General features: G+C 34.0%; 1 protein-coding gene across 1 annotated transcript in view; it reads left to right on the top strand.

Moving 5' to 3' along the window:
* LOC143341173 (lachesin) overlaps positions 1-15,599 on the top strand; it is a 622,893-nt gene that overhangs the window by 493,398 nt on the left and 113,896 nt on the right. The window contains exons 6-7 of the mRNA XM_076763894.1: positions 11,739-11,956; positions 15,259-15,334. Coding sequence (XP_076620009.1) covers positions 11,739-11,956; positions 15,259-15,334 — 294 coding nt within the window. The remainder of the gene's footprint in view (positions 1-11,738; positions 11,957-15,258; positions 15,335-15,599) is intronic.

The raw sequence follows: 15,599 nt of genomic DNA, 5'->3' as shown, positions 1-15,599 counted from the left end.
AACTTCGTTGCTATAAAACTAAACTAAATTTCTATTCAGTCGAACTTTATTTTGTTACTGATACAAATAAATTAAACTATAACCTTACATAAATACAAGAAAGTAATTATACTAACAAGTTTGTTATCTACGTGTTATTTATTTTTCGAATCGCTGGGAGCAGTAACAGTACGTAAAAAGGAACACCGTAATACTGTCCATGGGGGTGTATTGTGGTTACCGTTCTGCCGATTGGGGATTAAGACAAGGGATGTAAAACCAAGAAAAAAATGAATGACAAAAGGAATCAGATGACCTCGAATAACCTAAGCAAACAACGACGCCTTCAGCCGCTTCTTATCTTCCGGTATCGTATGCGAAAGACAAGAGTAAAAAAGGGGTGTCGAGGGTGCTGGACTTCCAAGAGGGGTGTGGAACATCGAACCGTAACGCCCGTCGAAAGGTTTCGTATACCAAGCCTCGTTCTTGCAATAAGGATCCAAGGCATCACGCCCACCCTCGCCTCTATCCCCCTGAACCTTTCCACCCCCTTCTCGCTCTCAGACGGAATGTTTTGCATTTTAAGAAGGTGTCGGATATCCTTTGCGCTATCCGAAGACAGCACTCCCGCGTCGGCCGGCATCGGGAACCGAGGGATGTCGGGCTGAGGGCGAGGAAAGGGACGCGCCGAGGGGTGGGAAGCCTCCCCTGAAATCCAAAGTAATTCACGAGCCTGTATTACGTGCCAGGACACTCTTACCGGGATATCCTGGAAAATCGGAGAGCTTTCGCGACAATCCACACGGTCGTTCAACAGTCGTGTCACTTTCGTCGATGATTTCGCCAAGATTTAGGGGTGCTCGATCGAGTGACGATTTTATAAATCGGTGCCAATTTTTCTTTCTCTGATTTTTTAATACACGCTATATTTCGTTCGTTCTACTAGGATGATCTGTACGTTTTTCGTTTATCTGCTGATATTATTTATGTACCCTTTTAACTGGCTAAATTTGTTTCATACATATATACAGATAAAAGAAATTTAGAAATTTTATGATGTTTAGGTCTGTTTTTATGTTTTTGAACTATATAAATTGAGGCAGTCCCTTCATCTTTCATTTTGTGTCCTAATTTTTAATTTTTCTATGCTATTTTTTATTTTTGTTGAGACAACATACAAATAATTAATATAGTATGCATACATACATAAAATGGATGTATATATATTACATTATGTATACATTTTACATTATTTTCAATTTATGTATATATATTACATTATGTACACATTCTACATTATTTTCAATTAATTATTTCCATGTTATCTCAACAAAAATAAAAAGTAGCATAGAAAAATTAAAAATTAGGACACAAAATGGAAGATGAAGGGACTGCCTCAATTTGTGTAGTTCACGAACATAAAAAAAAACCTAAATATAATAAATAATTGAAAATAATGTATAATCTATGTAATAATGTAAAATATATGTATATATATTACATTATGTATACATTTTACATTATTTTCAATTGATTATTTCCATGTTATCTCAACAAAAATAAAAAGTAGCATAGAAAAATTAAAAATTAGAACACAAAATGGATGATGAAAGGACTGTCTCAATTGTGTAGTAAATGTGTATACTATTTCCAATTAATTATTTCTATGTTGTCTCAACAAAACTAAAAAGGAGCATAGAAAAATTAGAAATTAGCTGAAAAAAGCTGAAGAGACTGCCTCAATGTATTTACATATTATAATATATTAATAAAAATAAAATTCTTATACAAATTTTGAGGTTATGAAAGAACCATCGGAAGATTAAGAAACTGTGTCAAGTCGAACATCATAATTTAATCAAAATCTTGTGTAGCAGATTTGGAAACCATTGAATTTTCAACGTTGGTAGTTTGTGTTTACCAAGTCTTTGGAAATACCCTGAATGCAGATCTTTTTTCTAGTAAAGCAACAGCTATCTAATAACTCGCGAGTTGGGGTTTTTCTTCCTACAAAACTGCGTTGCGTTACGTTCGCCACTGTGTAAACTGATAAAGCAATATGTGGTAACTCTGTGGAAAAGGGTCGTGTTTGAAAGAGACCAGCAAAGAGAAAGCGAAAACAGCAAACCCGGATGTTACAGAGTCACTGGTGGCTATGTTAAGGTTCCGCGCAAAATGAACAACAAGAGACGTTCAAATTAAAATCCGGCGTTAAAGGGCGGCTCTAATTAAAGACTATTCAGTGAAAACTGAAATAGTCCACGTTTTTGTCAAAACAAATAGTGATGGTTGCTAAATGAAAATTACTATTGGTCTACCGAATAAAAATGGATGAATACAAATGTCACAAAAACGTAGTTCCAATTTGAATCTGTGAATGGAAACAAGCGTTATCCACATGCTGACTGATGGAAACGAGTAACGTCCATCTGAATTTTAGGTAGATAGTTGTTAATTTTTGAAATTCCTTTTCGTTTTTTTTAAATTTAAATACTAATTAACTTACTAATAATGATCTGAAAGCAAAGGTATACTTTCATTATTTTTACCTTTGTGCAAACCCTAAATTGCAAAATTAAATTCAACAGTGTATACAATTTTATTATCATTATACTATTAGTTTTCAAAGTGCTTGCGACGACAGATTCAAGTTCTTGTTTAGTCTTATTTTTTTTATACAGTTTTAAAGGATTCTTGCACCGAGGAAATTTTCCTGATTTAATGTTTCATCGAAAAGTATTTTCCTTGTAAAGGTAGTAGAAACCCCCTCCCACCCCCCAAGGTTTTGAAGAACTGCTTTCTCTAAGGAGCCGTTTCAATAGGTTTGGTCGACCCCGGGTATCGGAACTGATTTACGATGAAAAGACGCGTAGAAGCGAACAACGTGCACAAAGTAAAATTGCTACTGTATATAAGTTATACGAAGAAGACAAAAATCCACAGGGTAGGAAATCTGAAAGACAATTCACAAGGGAGATTTTATCCAATTTATATCGGGCCAGACGACGTTCGGACATTTCCACATTTTCTCGCGGAATGTACGTACAAACATTTTGTTTCAGAGATATTCTCGCGTCTCGCTTTCATTCAGCGAACACAAAAATGGGATAAAAACATATCTTCGTGAAGTCAGATGAAACTGAAATAAATTTCTGCTATGTTCATTCGCACTGTCTTTGAAATCACTTAGGAAGGAGTATAGACTTTCATTCACTTTATTAATAATAATATTTGAAGATACTTGGACGATTCAGTATCCCTTAAACGAGCAATTTCTCTGAGAAAAAAACATTTTTTATCCGAACCAAAAAAGGCTGAAATATCGTGCCTTCAATTTTAAAGATTCTTATTAAATTATTTCTTCAAATTAATATTGCTATCTGTTATTTTCATTGTAAACGCCTCTTAATGAAATACTGTTTCTTGGGCTATCGCGAGCGTGACTGAAACGTTTCCCGTATTTTTAGAACACTTAGAAGGAATTCGAAAATAGTAGAAAATGAAAGTAATTTTAACAGAGGCGAGGAAATCAATGGAAGTGACGGGATAAAGGAAGAAGGTTCAAAAGAATGCATTTTGTTCTACAGAGCAATTCAAGGGGGATGTTTATTTAAATTTTCAAGTAATTTACATCCACTTGCCGCCGTATCACTTTTCTTTATCCATTCCGCTTTCAGCGTCGAATGCACTCTTACTTAAGCCGCGATATTTATTTCGCGCAGTGTCAGGATCCCTCGATGGAAAGAAATAAAAATAATCCATGACTAATCAATGCTACTCATCGTCGAGAATAATTTTAAAGCGACAAAGGTAGTTCTATATATTTAGAGAATTTATATTTTGAAAAAGGCGATGGAAAGTTAGACTTTGGATACTTATTTGAATTCAGACAAATTCTTAAATGAAATTATATTATTACAATAGAATTACATCTACTCGTTAGACACTCTGAATGTCTCTGAAAGTTTTTCAATTTCAAATATTAGGAACAGTCGGAAGAATTCAACGGAAGCGCAAAGTGTAAATTGTTCGACAAATTTAGTTAGGATCGGATAAGAAAACGAAAACGAAAACGAAAGTGAGTCCGTTTAGGCGAAGATCGAGTTAAAAAGGAAACGTTTATGAAATGAGGCTGGGATTAAACATGTCTAACCCGTTTAGCAATATAAATTATTTATCATGTATCTCCCGACATCAAAGATAAGCTTTCAAGATGTTTCACAATCTTTAAATAAAACATGTCTCGAAGAATCTTAAGGGATCAAGAAAATCAAGCTTCCAGGCGCTGTTAAAGGTAGCGAGATAGGGAGCCATGTAATTCCCCGTAGAATGAGAGGGGTGAAAGTTGCTTCCTGAAACCATTCGACGGAGGATCTTTATTTAAATTTTAAAGCCCTCTACTATCTACGTGCTCTCGTATCAGTCTTCGTCTTCTCGGTCCGTTGCTAAAATCAGATATTTTCTTACGCAATATCCGATGTTCCCTCCATTTTTCCCCGAAAGAAAAATTAAACATCTCGTCAGAGAACGTAGAAACACCCGCGCGTCCAACGGGGGGAAATTTATGCGAAATGTTCGTTACGCTAGATATGCGTACATTTCATCTTCGTGCGTGTAATGCATATATTTCATTGCGAACTTCAATTTAAATTTTCATGTTCCACGAAAATTACATTCTTTTCATTTTCAAACAAAAAACGTTGCAACATTCTGCAAATTAAAAAAAAATAATTTCTAAAATTTTAACCGTATAATTTAAACGGAATCCGTATCGAGGTGAAAATTATGGTGGTATTTTCGTTAAATTTATCTGGCCTGTTACGTTAACGACGTGTTAAAAAATTTATTACGAAATAAGGGAGGATGTAATTGTCGTAATTGCAATCATAGTTGCCTGATTTGTAATTTTTATGCGTACGAATAAAAATAGATCCAGGAACTAAGTTCTTACTAATTTGTGTTTTTATTCTGAAACTGTTAAATGAAAAGTAGGTCTCATCTATTTCTGCTTTCTATTTAATTTTTGCTAAGCTACGTTCACAGATTTGTTTTTTAATACGTACAAAGAAGAAGTTATTTGCTATCTAAATTGTCCTTTTATACAGGGTGTACAGCCACCTCTGGGAAAAATTTTAATGGGAGATTCTAGAGGCCACAATAAGACGAAAATCAAGAATATCTATTTCTTGACTAAGGCTTCTTTAATAAGTTATTAAAAAATGAAATTAAAAAATTTCAAATCGTTCTGGAAAAATTCTTTTCGGTTGTGGGAGTCAATTACAATCATTCTTGGTGAATACACATACCCCTGAAATCCCACTCACTTTCGAGAAAAAAATTCGAGTAGGTATTGAAATTTTTAGGCGAAAAAAAAAATTTTCAAATCGTTTTGGAATAATTATTTTCGATTGCGGGGATCAATTACAATTATTTTTGGTTATTACACATAACCCCGAAATCCTACACACGTTCGAGAAAAAAATTCTTTACCGAAAATCTAATGTCTGACCATACTTTGATATGTTTCCCTGAAATTTCATGCGAATCTTTAAAATGTCATAACTCCTAAACGGATTGGACGATTTTAATGTTTAAAAAAGCAAACTACGTGTATTTTGATGGAGAATATGTACAAATCGCAAAAATATCCGAAAAGTTGATTCTTGACCCCGCAAAATGAAAAAAACCACATAAAAATAGTCCAATTTTCAAACAGCCATAACTCTTACAATTGTGAATATATTTCAATGAAACTCTTTTCTGAAGTACAGCTCATAGGTACCTACAAAAAAGTATTAGACAACTTTCCTGTAGTACGTCAAACAAAATTATTAAAAAACAAAAACGAATTTTTAAGAAAAATCGACAGGGGGTAGGTGTCTAAATTTTGCGACGAAGAAAAAAAATTTCAAATCGTTTTAGAAAAATTGTTTCTACGTTCTGGGGTCAATTACAATAATTTTTGGTCATTAGATATATCCCCGAAATCCTACGCACTTTCGAGAAAAAAATTCCTTACTGAAAATCTAATCTGAGGCCAGAAATGCTTCCCTGAAATTTCATGCGAATCTTTAAAATGCCATAACTTCTGAACGGATTGAAGGATTTTAATGTTTAAAAAAGCAAACTACGCGTATTTTGGTGGAGAATGTGTAGAAATTGTAAAACTATTCAAAAAGTTGGTCCTTGAACCCGCAAAATAAGAAAAACCACATAAAAATGGTCCAATTTTCAAACAGCCATAACTCTTACAATAGTGAATATATTTCAATGAAACTTTTTCCTGAAGTAGAGCTCATGGGTAGCTACAAAAAAGTATTAGACAACTTTTCTGTAGGGTGTCAAACAAAATTACTAAAAATGAAAAAGGAATTTTTAAGAAAAATCGACAGAAAATTCGACGAAAAAAAAAAATTTCAAATCGTTTTGGAAAAATTATTTCCGGTCGTGGGGATCAATTACAATCATTTTTGGTCATTAGACATACCCTCGAAATCCTACCCACTTTCGAGAAAAAAATTCAGTATGCGGGGAACTTTAAACGTTGATAACTTTTTAACGAAGACTCCATCAACAAATTAGTATTCTTGATTTTCGTCTTATTTCTGCCTCTAGAATCTCCCATTACAATTTTTCCCAGGGATGGCCGAACACCCTGTATATCAGTTAGTATACGGGTAACACAGAACATATAATATATTCAAATATCAACTTTATTACTATTTATAGACAATTAAATTTTGAAAACAACGAGGTGTTAAGTATCTGCAGCCACGCTCACACTGTTGTTTTTTAATATGTACATAGAAAAAGTTCTTTGCTACCTAAAGTGTCATTTTATATATCAGTCACAGATAACACAGAATATATTATAATATATTCAAAGATAATGAATATAATCAACTCCATTATTATTTATAAAGAATTAAATTTTGAAAACAACCAAGTGTTAAGCATAAAGAAGCTTTTAGAAGCAATTGTAACATCGTCGAACAATTTTCTGAAAATTAAAAATTAAATTTTGTCTATATAATTTTTCTTCTTCGTTAAAATTTTCAAAGTTGCTATCTAGCGTTACATGTTTTCGGCATAAATTCCTCCTCCCTTTGGCCCGCGTGTTCCCGAGTAAGCTAACCTAATCTAAGCATTGGTTGACTCGCCCCGAACCTCCCGGAAAAATATGACCGAAAGTTCGCGCGAAAGTTCGAAGTTGCTGGGTGTATTGTTACGAGGTTTAAGTTAAATTGAAGCACTCCCGCTCCATGGAGGTATTATCAGAAGCGGGTAGACGGCCATGGAAAACCATTCGTCGCGACGAAATTACGTTTTTATTGAAGATACTCCACGGTGAACGCAGTTAAGTCTATACGACTTATCTTCCCAGATTTAATGTTTCGGAAATGGTGGGGCGTATCGCGCGAAGCTATTCATTTAAAGTTCGACGTTAGATCGCGCGGTGGGCGTAGTAATAATTGCAAGTTTACTCTGACAGTATCCACGAATGCCCACACTTTGTTTCCTATTCTACCATTTCCCGTCAGAGACCAGAAAAATGGCGTAAATTAACCCCTTGCCGTGCAATAACGAATCTCACTCGTTATAAATTTCACAATCGTGAGGTTTCTCATTCGTCATCAAATCTTGCATATTAAAATCAACACAGTTTCGTATCCATGATGTATACTTAAAACTTTATTCTTTCTCGTGGTGGTTCCTTGTACGAACAAATTTAAACAAAATTAAATAGTGTAGGTTTGACAAATTATTTGAAATTAAATCGTACGTCAAGTGGTTAATATGAATCAACGATATACACTAGCTTCATTAAAAAAACAGGTTCTTGATGTCAAGTTTCACAACCAGAAGGCTACTCATTCGTCACCAAGTCTTATGTATTGAAATCAACACATTACATTTATAAAGTATTCATAAAGCAAATCTTGCACGAACAAATTTAAACAAAATTAAATAGTATGGGTTTGACAAATTATTTGAAATTAAATCGTACGTCAAGGGGTTGATATTCTTTAATACTAGCTACTACCCGCAGTTTCGTCAAGATCAATGATTTTTGTATAGAAAAAAAATTTTCAAATTTGATACATAATAGAATAGTGTTGGTGAATTTTAACAGACAAATAAAAATTTTTAAAATATGTAATTATATACTACATTTCGAATGAATATTTCACATTTTTAATGTGAGTTCTTTGTGTGACTTTTTGAAGACTTGAAACGATCCAACTTGTCTACATTTGATACAGTTTCTTTTACGTTAATGGGTTTGAAACGAGTAATTATAATCGTTTGACACGAATTATGCAAAGTATGAAGAGTTTAGAGGACGCAGAAGCTTGCTTAACAAACGCGCGACATGTGTTGCACGAAAGCTTAATCCTTTGTCGCAGCTGCGGGAGATCGATTTTAGCATTCACTCGATCTACAGCTTATGAAATAAATGTTCGATTTCGAAGCTGACCGGAGTCTCTATAACGTTAATACGCTCTTACGACGCGTACAGATTTCCTCTTCCTTCTCGCGCCCCCATTAAAAACGACAATTCATCACGACGTTGTAAAACAGCAAAAAATGGCCTATTTCTTTTGTTCCCTTTAATTCAAGGAACTCTCTATCGAATTTCCATAAAATATTGCCGGCATTCGTCTCCATTTTTTACGCGGTCCCGGTCCATTTAAAACGAAAATGCAGTTGGAACGTCGACGCGACACGCATTCCGAGCCGTTACTTTTAATTGGATATTTTAATTATGTTATTGCGGGCGAAATGTGACCGAAAACTCAACGAAGGAAAATGTGAATGAAAATCTTGACAGGAAACGAAATATAAACACCGGTGAATTAAGTTGAATTTTGTTTAAATCTTGCAAGAAAACGCGGACCCAGAATATCGAGAAATTGTTTACGATTATGTACGAATAATTCATACGTAACATGAAAACATTTTTCCACACCTTGATGCAGATCTTCAGAAAAATAATTTCGTGTTATAAACGAATTACAATAATTGTACACGATTTTTGAAAATTTCTTCCATTTCCAGTGAACTGCACAATGTTTACATACTGTAATCTTCGAGAATTCTCAATTATTATGAACGTTTCACAGTGTTTGATTACTTTTTTGAACCATCTATAGCGAGTGTTCACGATATGTTGTAAAAACTGCATCGTGGAATCATTTTTTAATTACATTCATGTAATCTTAAGGCCTGTATATTATAAATACTCCGATTTAATATACAGTATTGGACAAAAATATCCAGACACTTCTCATATTTCGATATTTTATCTAAATAAGAAAATTCACGTTTTATAGATACCGGGTGTTCAGCCACCCTTGGGAAAAATTTTAATGGGGGATTCTAGAGGCCAAAATAAGACGAAAATCAAGAATACCAATTTGTTGATTGAGGCTTCGTTAAAAAATTATTAAAGAATTAAGTTAAGAAATTTCAAATCATCCCGAAAAAATTATTTTTGTTTGCTGGGGTCAATTACAATCATTTTTTGTAAATAGACATACCCCCGAAATCCTAACCATTTTCGAGAAAAAAATTCATTACTGAAAATATAATATCTGACCATAACAGTCTTGTTACTCTGAAAATTGAAAAATTTGAAATCATTCTGGAAAAATTATTTTTGGTTGCGGCGGCCCATTACAATCATTTTTAGTGAATAAACATACCCTCGAAATCCTAACAATTTTTGAGAAAATAATTCTTTACCGAAAATCTAATGTGAGGCCAGAAATGCAACCCTGAAATTTCATACGAATCTTCAAAATGTCATAACTCCTGAACGGATTGGACGATTTTAATGTTTGAAAAAGCAAACTACGCGTATTTTAGTGTAGAATATGTAGCAATTCTAAAAATATGCGAAAAGTTGTTCCTTGACCCTCTAAAATGAGAAAAACCTCATAAAAATGGTCCATTTTTCAAACGGCCATAACTCCTACAATAGTGATTATATTTCAATGAAACTTTTTTCTGAAGTAGAGCTCATGGGTACCTACAAAAAAGTATTAGACAACTTTTCTGCAGAGCGTCAAACAAATTTATTAAAAATGAAAAACGAATTTTTAAGAAAAATCGACAGGGGGTAGGTGCCTAAATTTTTCGATGAAAAAAAATTTCAAATCGTTCTGGAAAAATTATTTTCGATCGTGGGGATCAATTACAATCATTTTTGGTCATTAGACATACCCTCGAAATCCTACCCACTTTCGAGAAAAAAATTCAATACGGGCGGAACTTTAAACGTTAATAACTTTTTAACGAAGCCTCAATCAACTTAGTATTCAAATTAGTATTCTTTATTTTCGTCGTATTTTGGCCTCTAGAATCTCCCATTAAAATTTTTCCCAGGGGTGGTCAAACACCCTGTATATTCCACATGATACATGCAATGGGTATACAAAATCTGGAATTCAAAGGGAATACAACGCATAAGTTACAGAATAAAATGCATACATGAGCTGACTTTAGTTGGATAAAATTAAAATGCACTTAGTAGTTATTAAAATTTAGTTAGAAAACCTGTTATTTACTTCCAATATTATTGCATTCATTTAAAAGAAAATTAAAGAATGGGTCGTGAAGAAATGTTAAATAAAAGCAAAGTAAATCGAATAATACTGTTGCGGTCAGAAATCTTTAGCATTGACAAAATTGTATAGTTATTAAATATAAATTGTTATGATATATTTACTGTTCTAAAAATCCCAAAAACCATGGGAAAACTAAAAATGGCAAATCATACCCGCATTTTTACTGCTCGTCATCTTTCTAACTTTGGACAGTACATGTTCCTCCGCGAGAAGAAGGCTAATGCGTGTTTATATCCCTACTTTAGTTTACAGTCTACTAATTCCTCTACCATCACACGTATTATTGCTAATGGCGGAGGTCAACCGCTGTCGATCTTCATCACCGTCCTCAGCCAACAGCGATATTGCGTGCGATGGTTCGGAATCTAATAAACTATAAACTAAAATGGGAATGTAAACACTCGTTAGCCAATTTCTTGTAGACGAACAGTACACTTTAGACACACAATTATTAAAAATAAAACAAATTCTTGTTGTATTGAAGGATTTTCCCGGGAATAAATGAATAGTAGTAAATTTTCCAATCTATTCCCAAATATAGTAAATACTTTAAATATTCTAGCGAGCATAGCTCGTCAAAATTCATAATTTTCACTCGAGGGGTTAATAAATATCGCGCTCCCACTACAGAGTATTGTAAATCACGACTATTGGTTAGTATTTCTGAAATCTGAACCAACTATGAGACTAACTGTGATTGAAACAGTAATCAGTGTTCGATCAAAAATACGAACATTTTACTGATACATTTTAGCGCTCAACAATTTTTAATTTTCAGAACAAACTTATAAAAGTTTGATAAAAATTGAAGATTTTCACGAGAAGTTCCTCGTTACTAGTAACTTTATCATCTGTCTAGAAAGTTGGTTCGTTTATTGAAAACGAAAATGAAACGTATCCGTTTTGGGCGAAACGGACCATGGAGTATCAATTTGATCTCGTTCTCCGTTTCATCGGTTTGTTACGCGTAGGAAGAGCGTACAGTCGAGTCGCAAGGCGTAGGGACGCGTGTTTGCCAAACTCAGCTCGAGATTTATCGAGCAGAAACGGTTATCGATCGCGGTGGCCCGCTTGTATCGCTAGTAATTGGAACATTTATGAGCCAATCAATCACTTTTCTCGTTGCAGTCCCCCCTATGCTGTCGATACCGCACCAATTGGTCGGTGCACCCTTAGACTACGATGTCACGTTGGAATGCCACACCGAGGCTCATCCTACTTCTTTGAATTACTGGACCAGGAACGACGGCACGATGATTCACGAAAGCAGCAAGTACAAAGTGCTATCGACACCGGAGAAACCCTCCTACAAAACGCACATGATGCTAACCATATACAAGCTGCAGGTTAGTGAGAGATTTTTGTTACAAAGGATATAATCATTTAAGGGGGGAGACTCGAGTAATAAAAAAAATCGATCCCTTTTCTTGCATGAAACAATGCTTTTACATCTTAAGAGTGTTGTGTAAACATTTCAAAGTGAAATTCTTAGTTGTTTTTTAACCAGTTAGCCGTGATCGACGAGTATACTCGTCATGGAGAATTGGCACGATTTGTGTCATGACGAGTATACTCGTCATACGTAAAAAATAGTGACCATTGACTATTTAACCCCCATAGCCTAATTAGCTATAGAGTTTGGCTATAGCTGATACTAGAAAAAAAGAGCAAAGTCGATAATTAAAAAAATGGCAACACTTTGAAGTTTGATTAACAATTTTTTCATGTTTTTTTTTACAAATTTTGGGGACTCGTGTTTCTCTTTAATATTTTATGAAACAATCTAAAAAATGTATTATTTATTAGAAAGGATCGATATCAAAGTCGTCGGTGTTATTATAAACAAGTATTCTAATCGTTAAAATGTATAATATGAATTAAAATTTGAATATACGTAAATGGTACGTTATTAGCTCGAAATTTAGGCCTCCAATGTTATCGTTAAAAAATAAATCATTCGTTCGCAACACGTACGTTTAATGCATTTTAAGATCCAATGTTTCCCATTAACGTAAAAATTGCTTCACTCTACCGTACTTTAATATGGTTTGCTCAATTTTGATAGAGTTATTATCTTCGAATAATATGTACTTTCGTTCCTGATGCTGATAGGCAAAATTAACAATTAAACTTTAATATCAAAGCAATTTATGTGACGCATTAACGAGCTCATATCGCGATACCAAGCGTCGGAAACTGTTTTCGAAAAGTCGTGGGGAAAATTGCCTACGAAATGCATCCGTTGAGAAAAAATTCGCTAGACCAGTCGACAGTTGGGGGATGAAAATGGCCGCGCGTTAGCAACAGTTGCGTTATAAAATTGTATCGAAGCCGGCGAGCAGGGGGTTTAAAAGGACACACCGGTCGCGCGACCATGTCGAATTCACAGTCTGCAAATATTGATCGTAAATCAAAATCCTCCAATATTGATAGAAAACAGACCCGATAAAACTATTGTTGCTGGTTTCAGAATTAAGAATTGGATCCATAATGGCCCGCTGGCTCCTTAACTCATCAATTTTTGACTTATTTTCATTAAAAATAATGAAACAGGGAAACGACGAACATGTGTGGTGAAATATAAATAGTCAAATTTCAATTCATGAGTGGTTTAAAAAATTCCGACGTTACAATGGGTGACAAAATATAACAATCGTATCTCAACTCTTTATGGTAGTCCATGAAACAGTTTGCATTTAAAGTTAAACAGGTTTTTTATAAGCACCTTTTTACACGAAAAATTCCTAATAAATTATCATTTAATTATTTGATTTAATCATCTTTATTTCTCATTTTCATTTTTAAAATGTATCGATAAAGTTTATATTCTTCATATTCATACAATTTTAATTGAAAGATTAATATTCCTTTTACCATCATTTTATTTATTTACGTTACGGATATAAACCCATTAATGTCCAAAAGAATATACGATGATGTTTTTACAAATATACTCTACAAGTATTTCATCATAAAAGAGGTAAAACTCATTTAAAGACCAAATCGACGAATATTTATTAATTCTTTTGATATGAAAACGCATGCACGTGTACGATGTTTACAATTATCGGAGAAAACGGGTTTCAAAAAGCGTCTCGACGGTCGCGTAACTCGACATTGCTTCTGCTCCATGCTTTTTCTTACGTCGAGAAGAAATATAGTAAGATCCACGATCACTAACAGGTTGTACCAGTTTCTTTTCGCGGCCTCGACTCGGTTAACGCTCTTCCTGAGAGAAAAAAAGAGTAACAGGGAAACTCCAAGATTTTCTGTCCGTGAAGTAATCTCGGGACTCTGGTCTTAGCACCGAATCGAGAAGAAAATACTTCCTTAACCTTAACTTTGTCTGGCATCAACACCCGCGAAGCCCAACAGGTGATATTTGAAAAGTTTCACGACATCTCGCGAGATTTATTCGCGGATTATTTTCACGTATGGAAAGGATGTTCTTAAAATTCCCGCGTCTTCGCGGAAAAGAGAACTTCCTCGTGTCGTCGACTCGGGGAAATATATACGCCGTTCATATTTTCCTTCTTCTGTCCTTTTATTTCCGCGAGATCTTTATTGCGTTGCTTTTACAAGGATAATAAATGCGTCTGGGAAAAATTTCAGAAGTACAAACGAGTAAAGATAGAAGTTTTACTTTTACTTGGTCCTGGCTATTCTTTATAAATCAAACGGCACTGCGAGTCACCTGTAATAGAACTTATCAACAAAACTGTCTCGCAAGTTTTAACCGGGGGAAAGAGAAGAAACGAATGGAAGACAAATTGGCAAGTCGAGTAACCCGGGACAATTGTATTTATCGTCCAACGAATATTTCGAATTTAAAAAATTAAAGCTGGGTCATGGATAGTCGAGGATCTGTAAAATGGACAATTTTAAAAATTCTCCTTTATACTTATTAAATATCTGTATCAATCACTTGTCAAGTTTATTCGTTAGTTCTAATTTAAATTTATTTACTCGAATTCAAAATTCGGTTCGTATATAATTAGACGTTTGTTTCAAGGAACTTTAGTAGAATTTTTAATAATAAATGAAAGTAATTCTTTGTGTAAAAAAATTCAGCTAAATTTAAAAATAGAATGTAGGTAATTATAGTTTGTCGAACGTGAATAATTTATTTTTAGAATTCGTAAGGCAGTGCTGAAGAAAGTTAAATATTCGTGCAGAGGATGTTTTGTAAAAATTTTTAAATGAGATGTAGGTATTTATAGTTTGCACGAATGTGAATAATTTATTTTTAAAATTCGTAACGTGATACCAAAGAAAATTAAAAATATTAAAATATTAAAATTGTATTCGTGCAGGGGATATTTTTTAAAAATTTTTAAATAAGATGTAGGTATTTATAATTTGCACGAACGTGAATAATTTATTTTTAAAATTCGTATCATAGTGCTAAAAAATATTAGATGTTCGTGAAGAGGATGTCTTTTAAAATTTTTTAAATAAGATGTAGGTATTTATAGTTTGTCGAATGTGAATAATTTATTTTAAAAATTCGTATCATAGTGCTGAAGAAAATTAAATATTCGTGCAGAGGATGTTTTATGATAAATATTATGAAATGTATCTTATTTGTTTTGAAGTTTTCGTAAAAACAATTGCTTAAAACTCACGACATTGTTATTTTGTTTTTCAGGCCGAGGATTATGGCAGTTACAAGTGCATCGCGAAGAATCCGCGAGGAGAAACGGATGGCATCATTCACTTGTACGGTAAGTGTCGTTTGTTTATTCGTGCTTTAAACCATCCCGCAGAAACGTTTGTCGAGCTAATGACGAATCGTCGGTCTTCGTGTACACCAGTGGTTCGCAAACTAGGTACCTCGTCAGCATTTCCTCTGCAGGATTTCTAAAAAGTTTATCTTCGTCCTCCGCTACGAATTACCATAAAATTGAAACTGTTATATGGTAAAATACTAAAGCTACTCTTTGCCAGTGAATTCTACTGAGCGCACTGGCGGGACAATATCATGCAAAA

This window comes from Colletes latitarsis, chromosome 4, assembly GCF_051014445.1.
Source record: "Colletes latitarsis isolate SP2378_abdomen chromosome 4, iyColLati1, whole genome shotgun sequence".
Taxonomy (NCBI): domain Eukaryota; kingdom Metazoa; phylum Arthropoda; class Insecta; order Hymenoptera; family Colletidae; genus Colletes; species Colletes latitarsis.
This window is presented reverse-complemented; position numbering and strand designations above follow the sequence as displayed.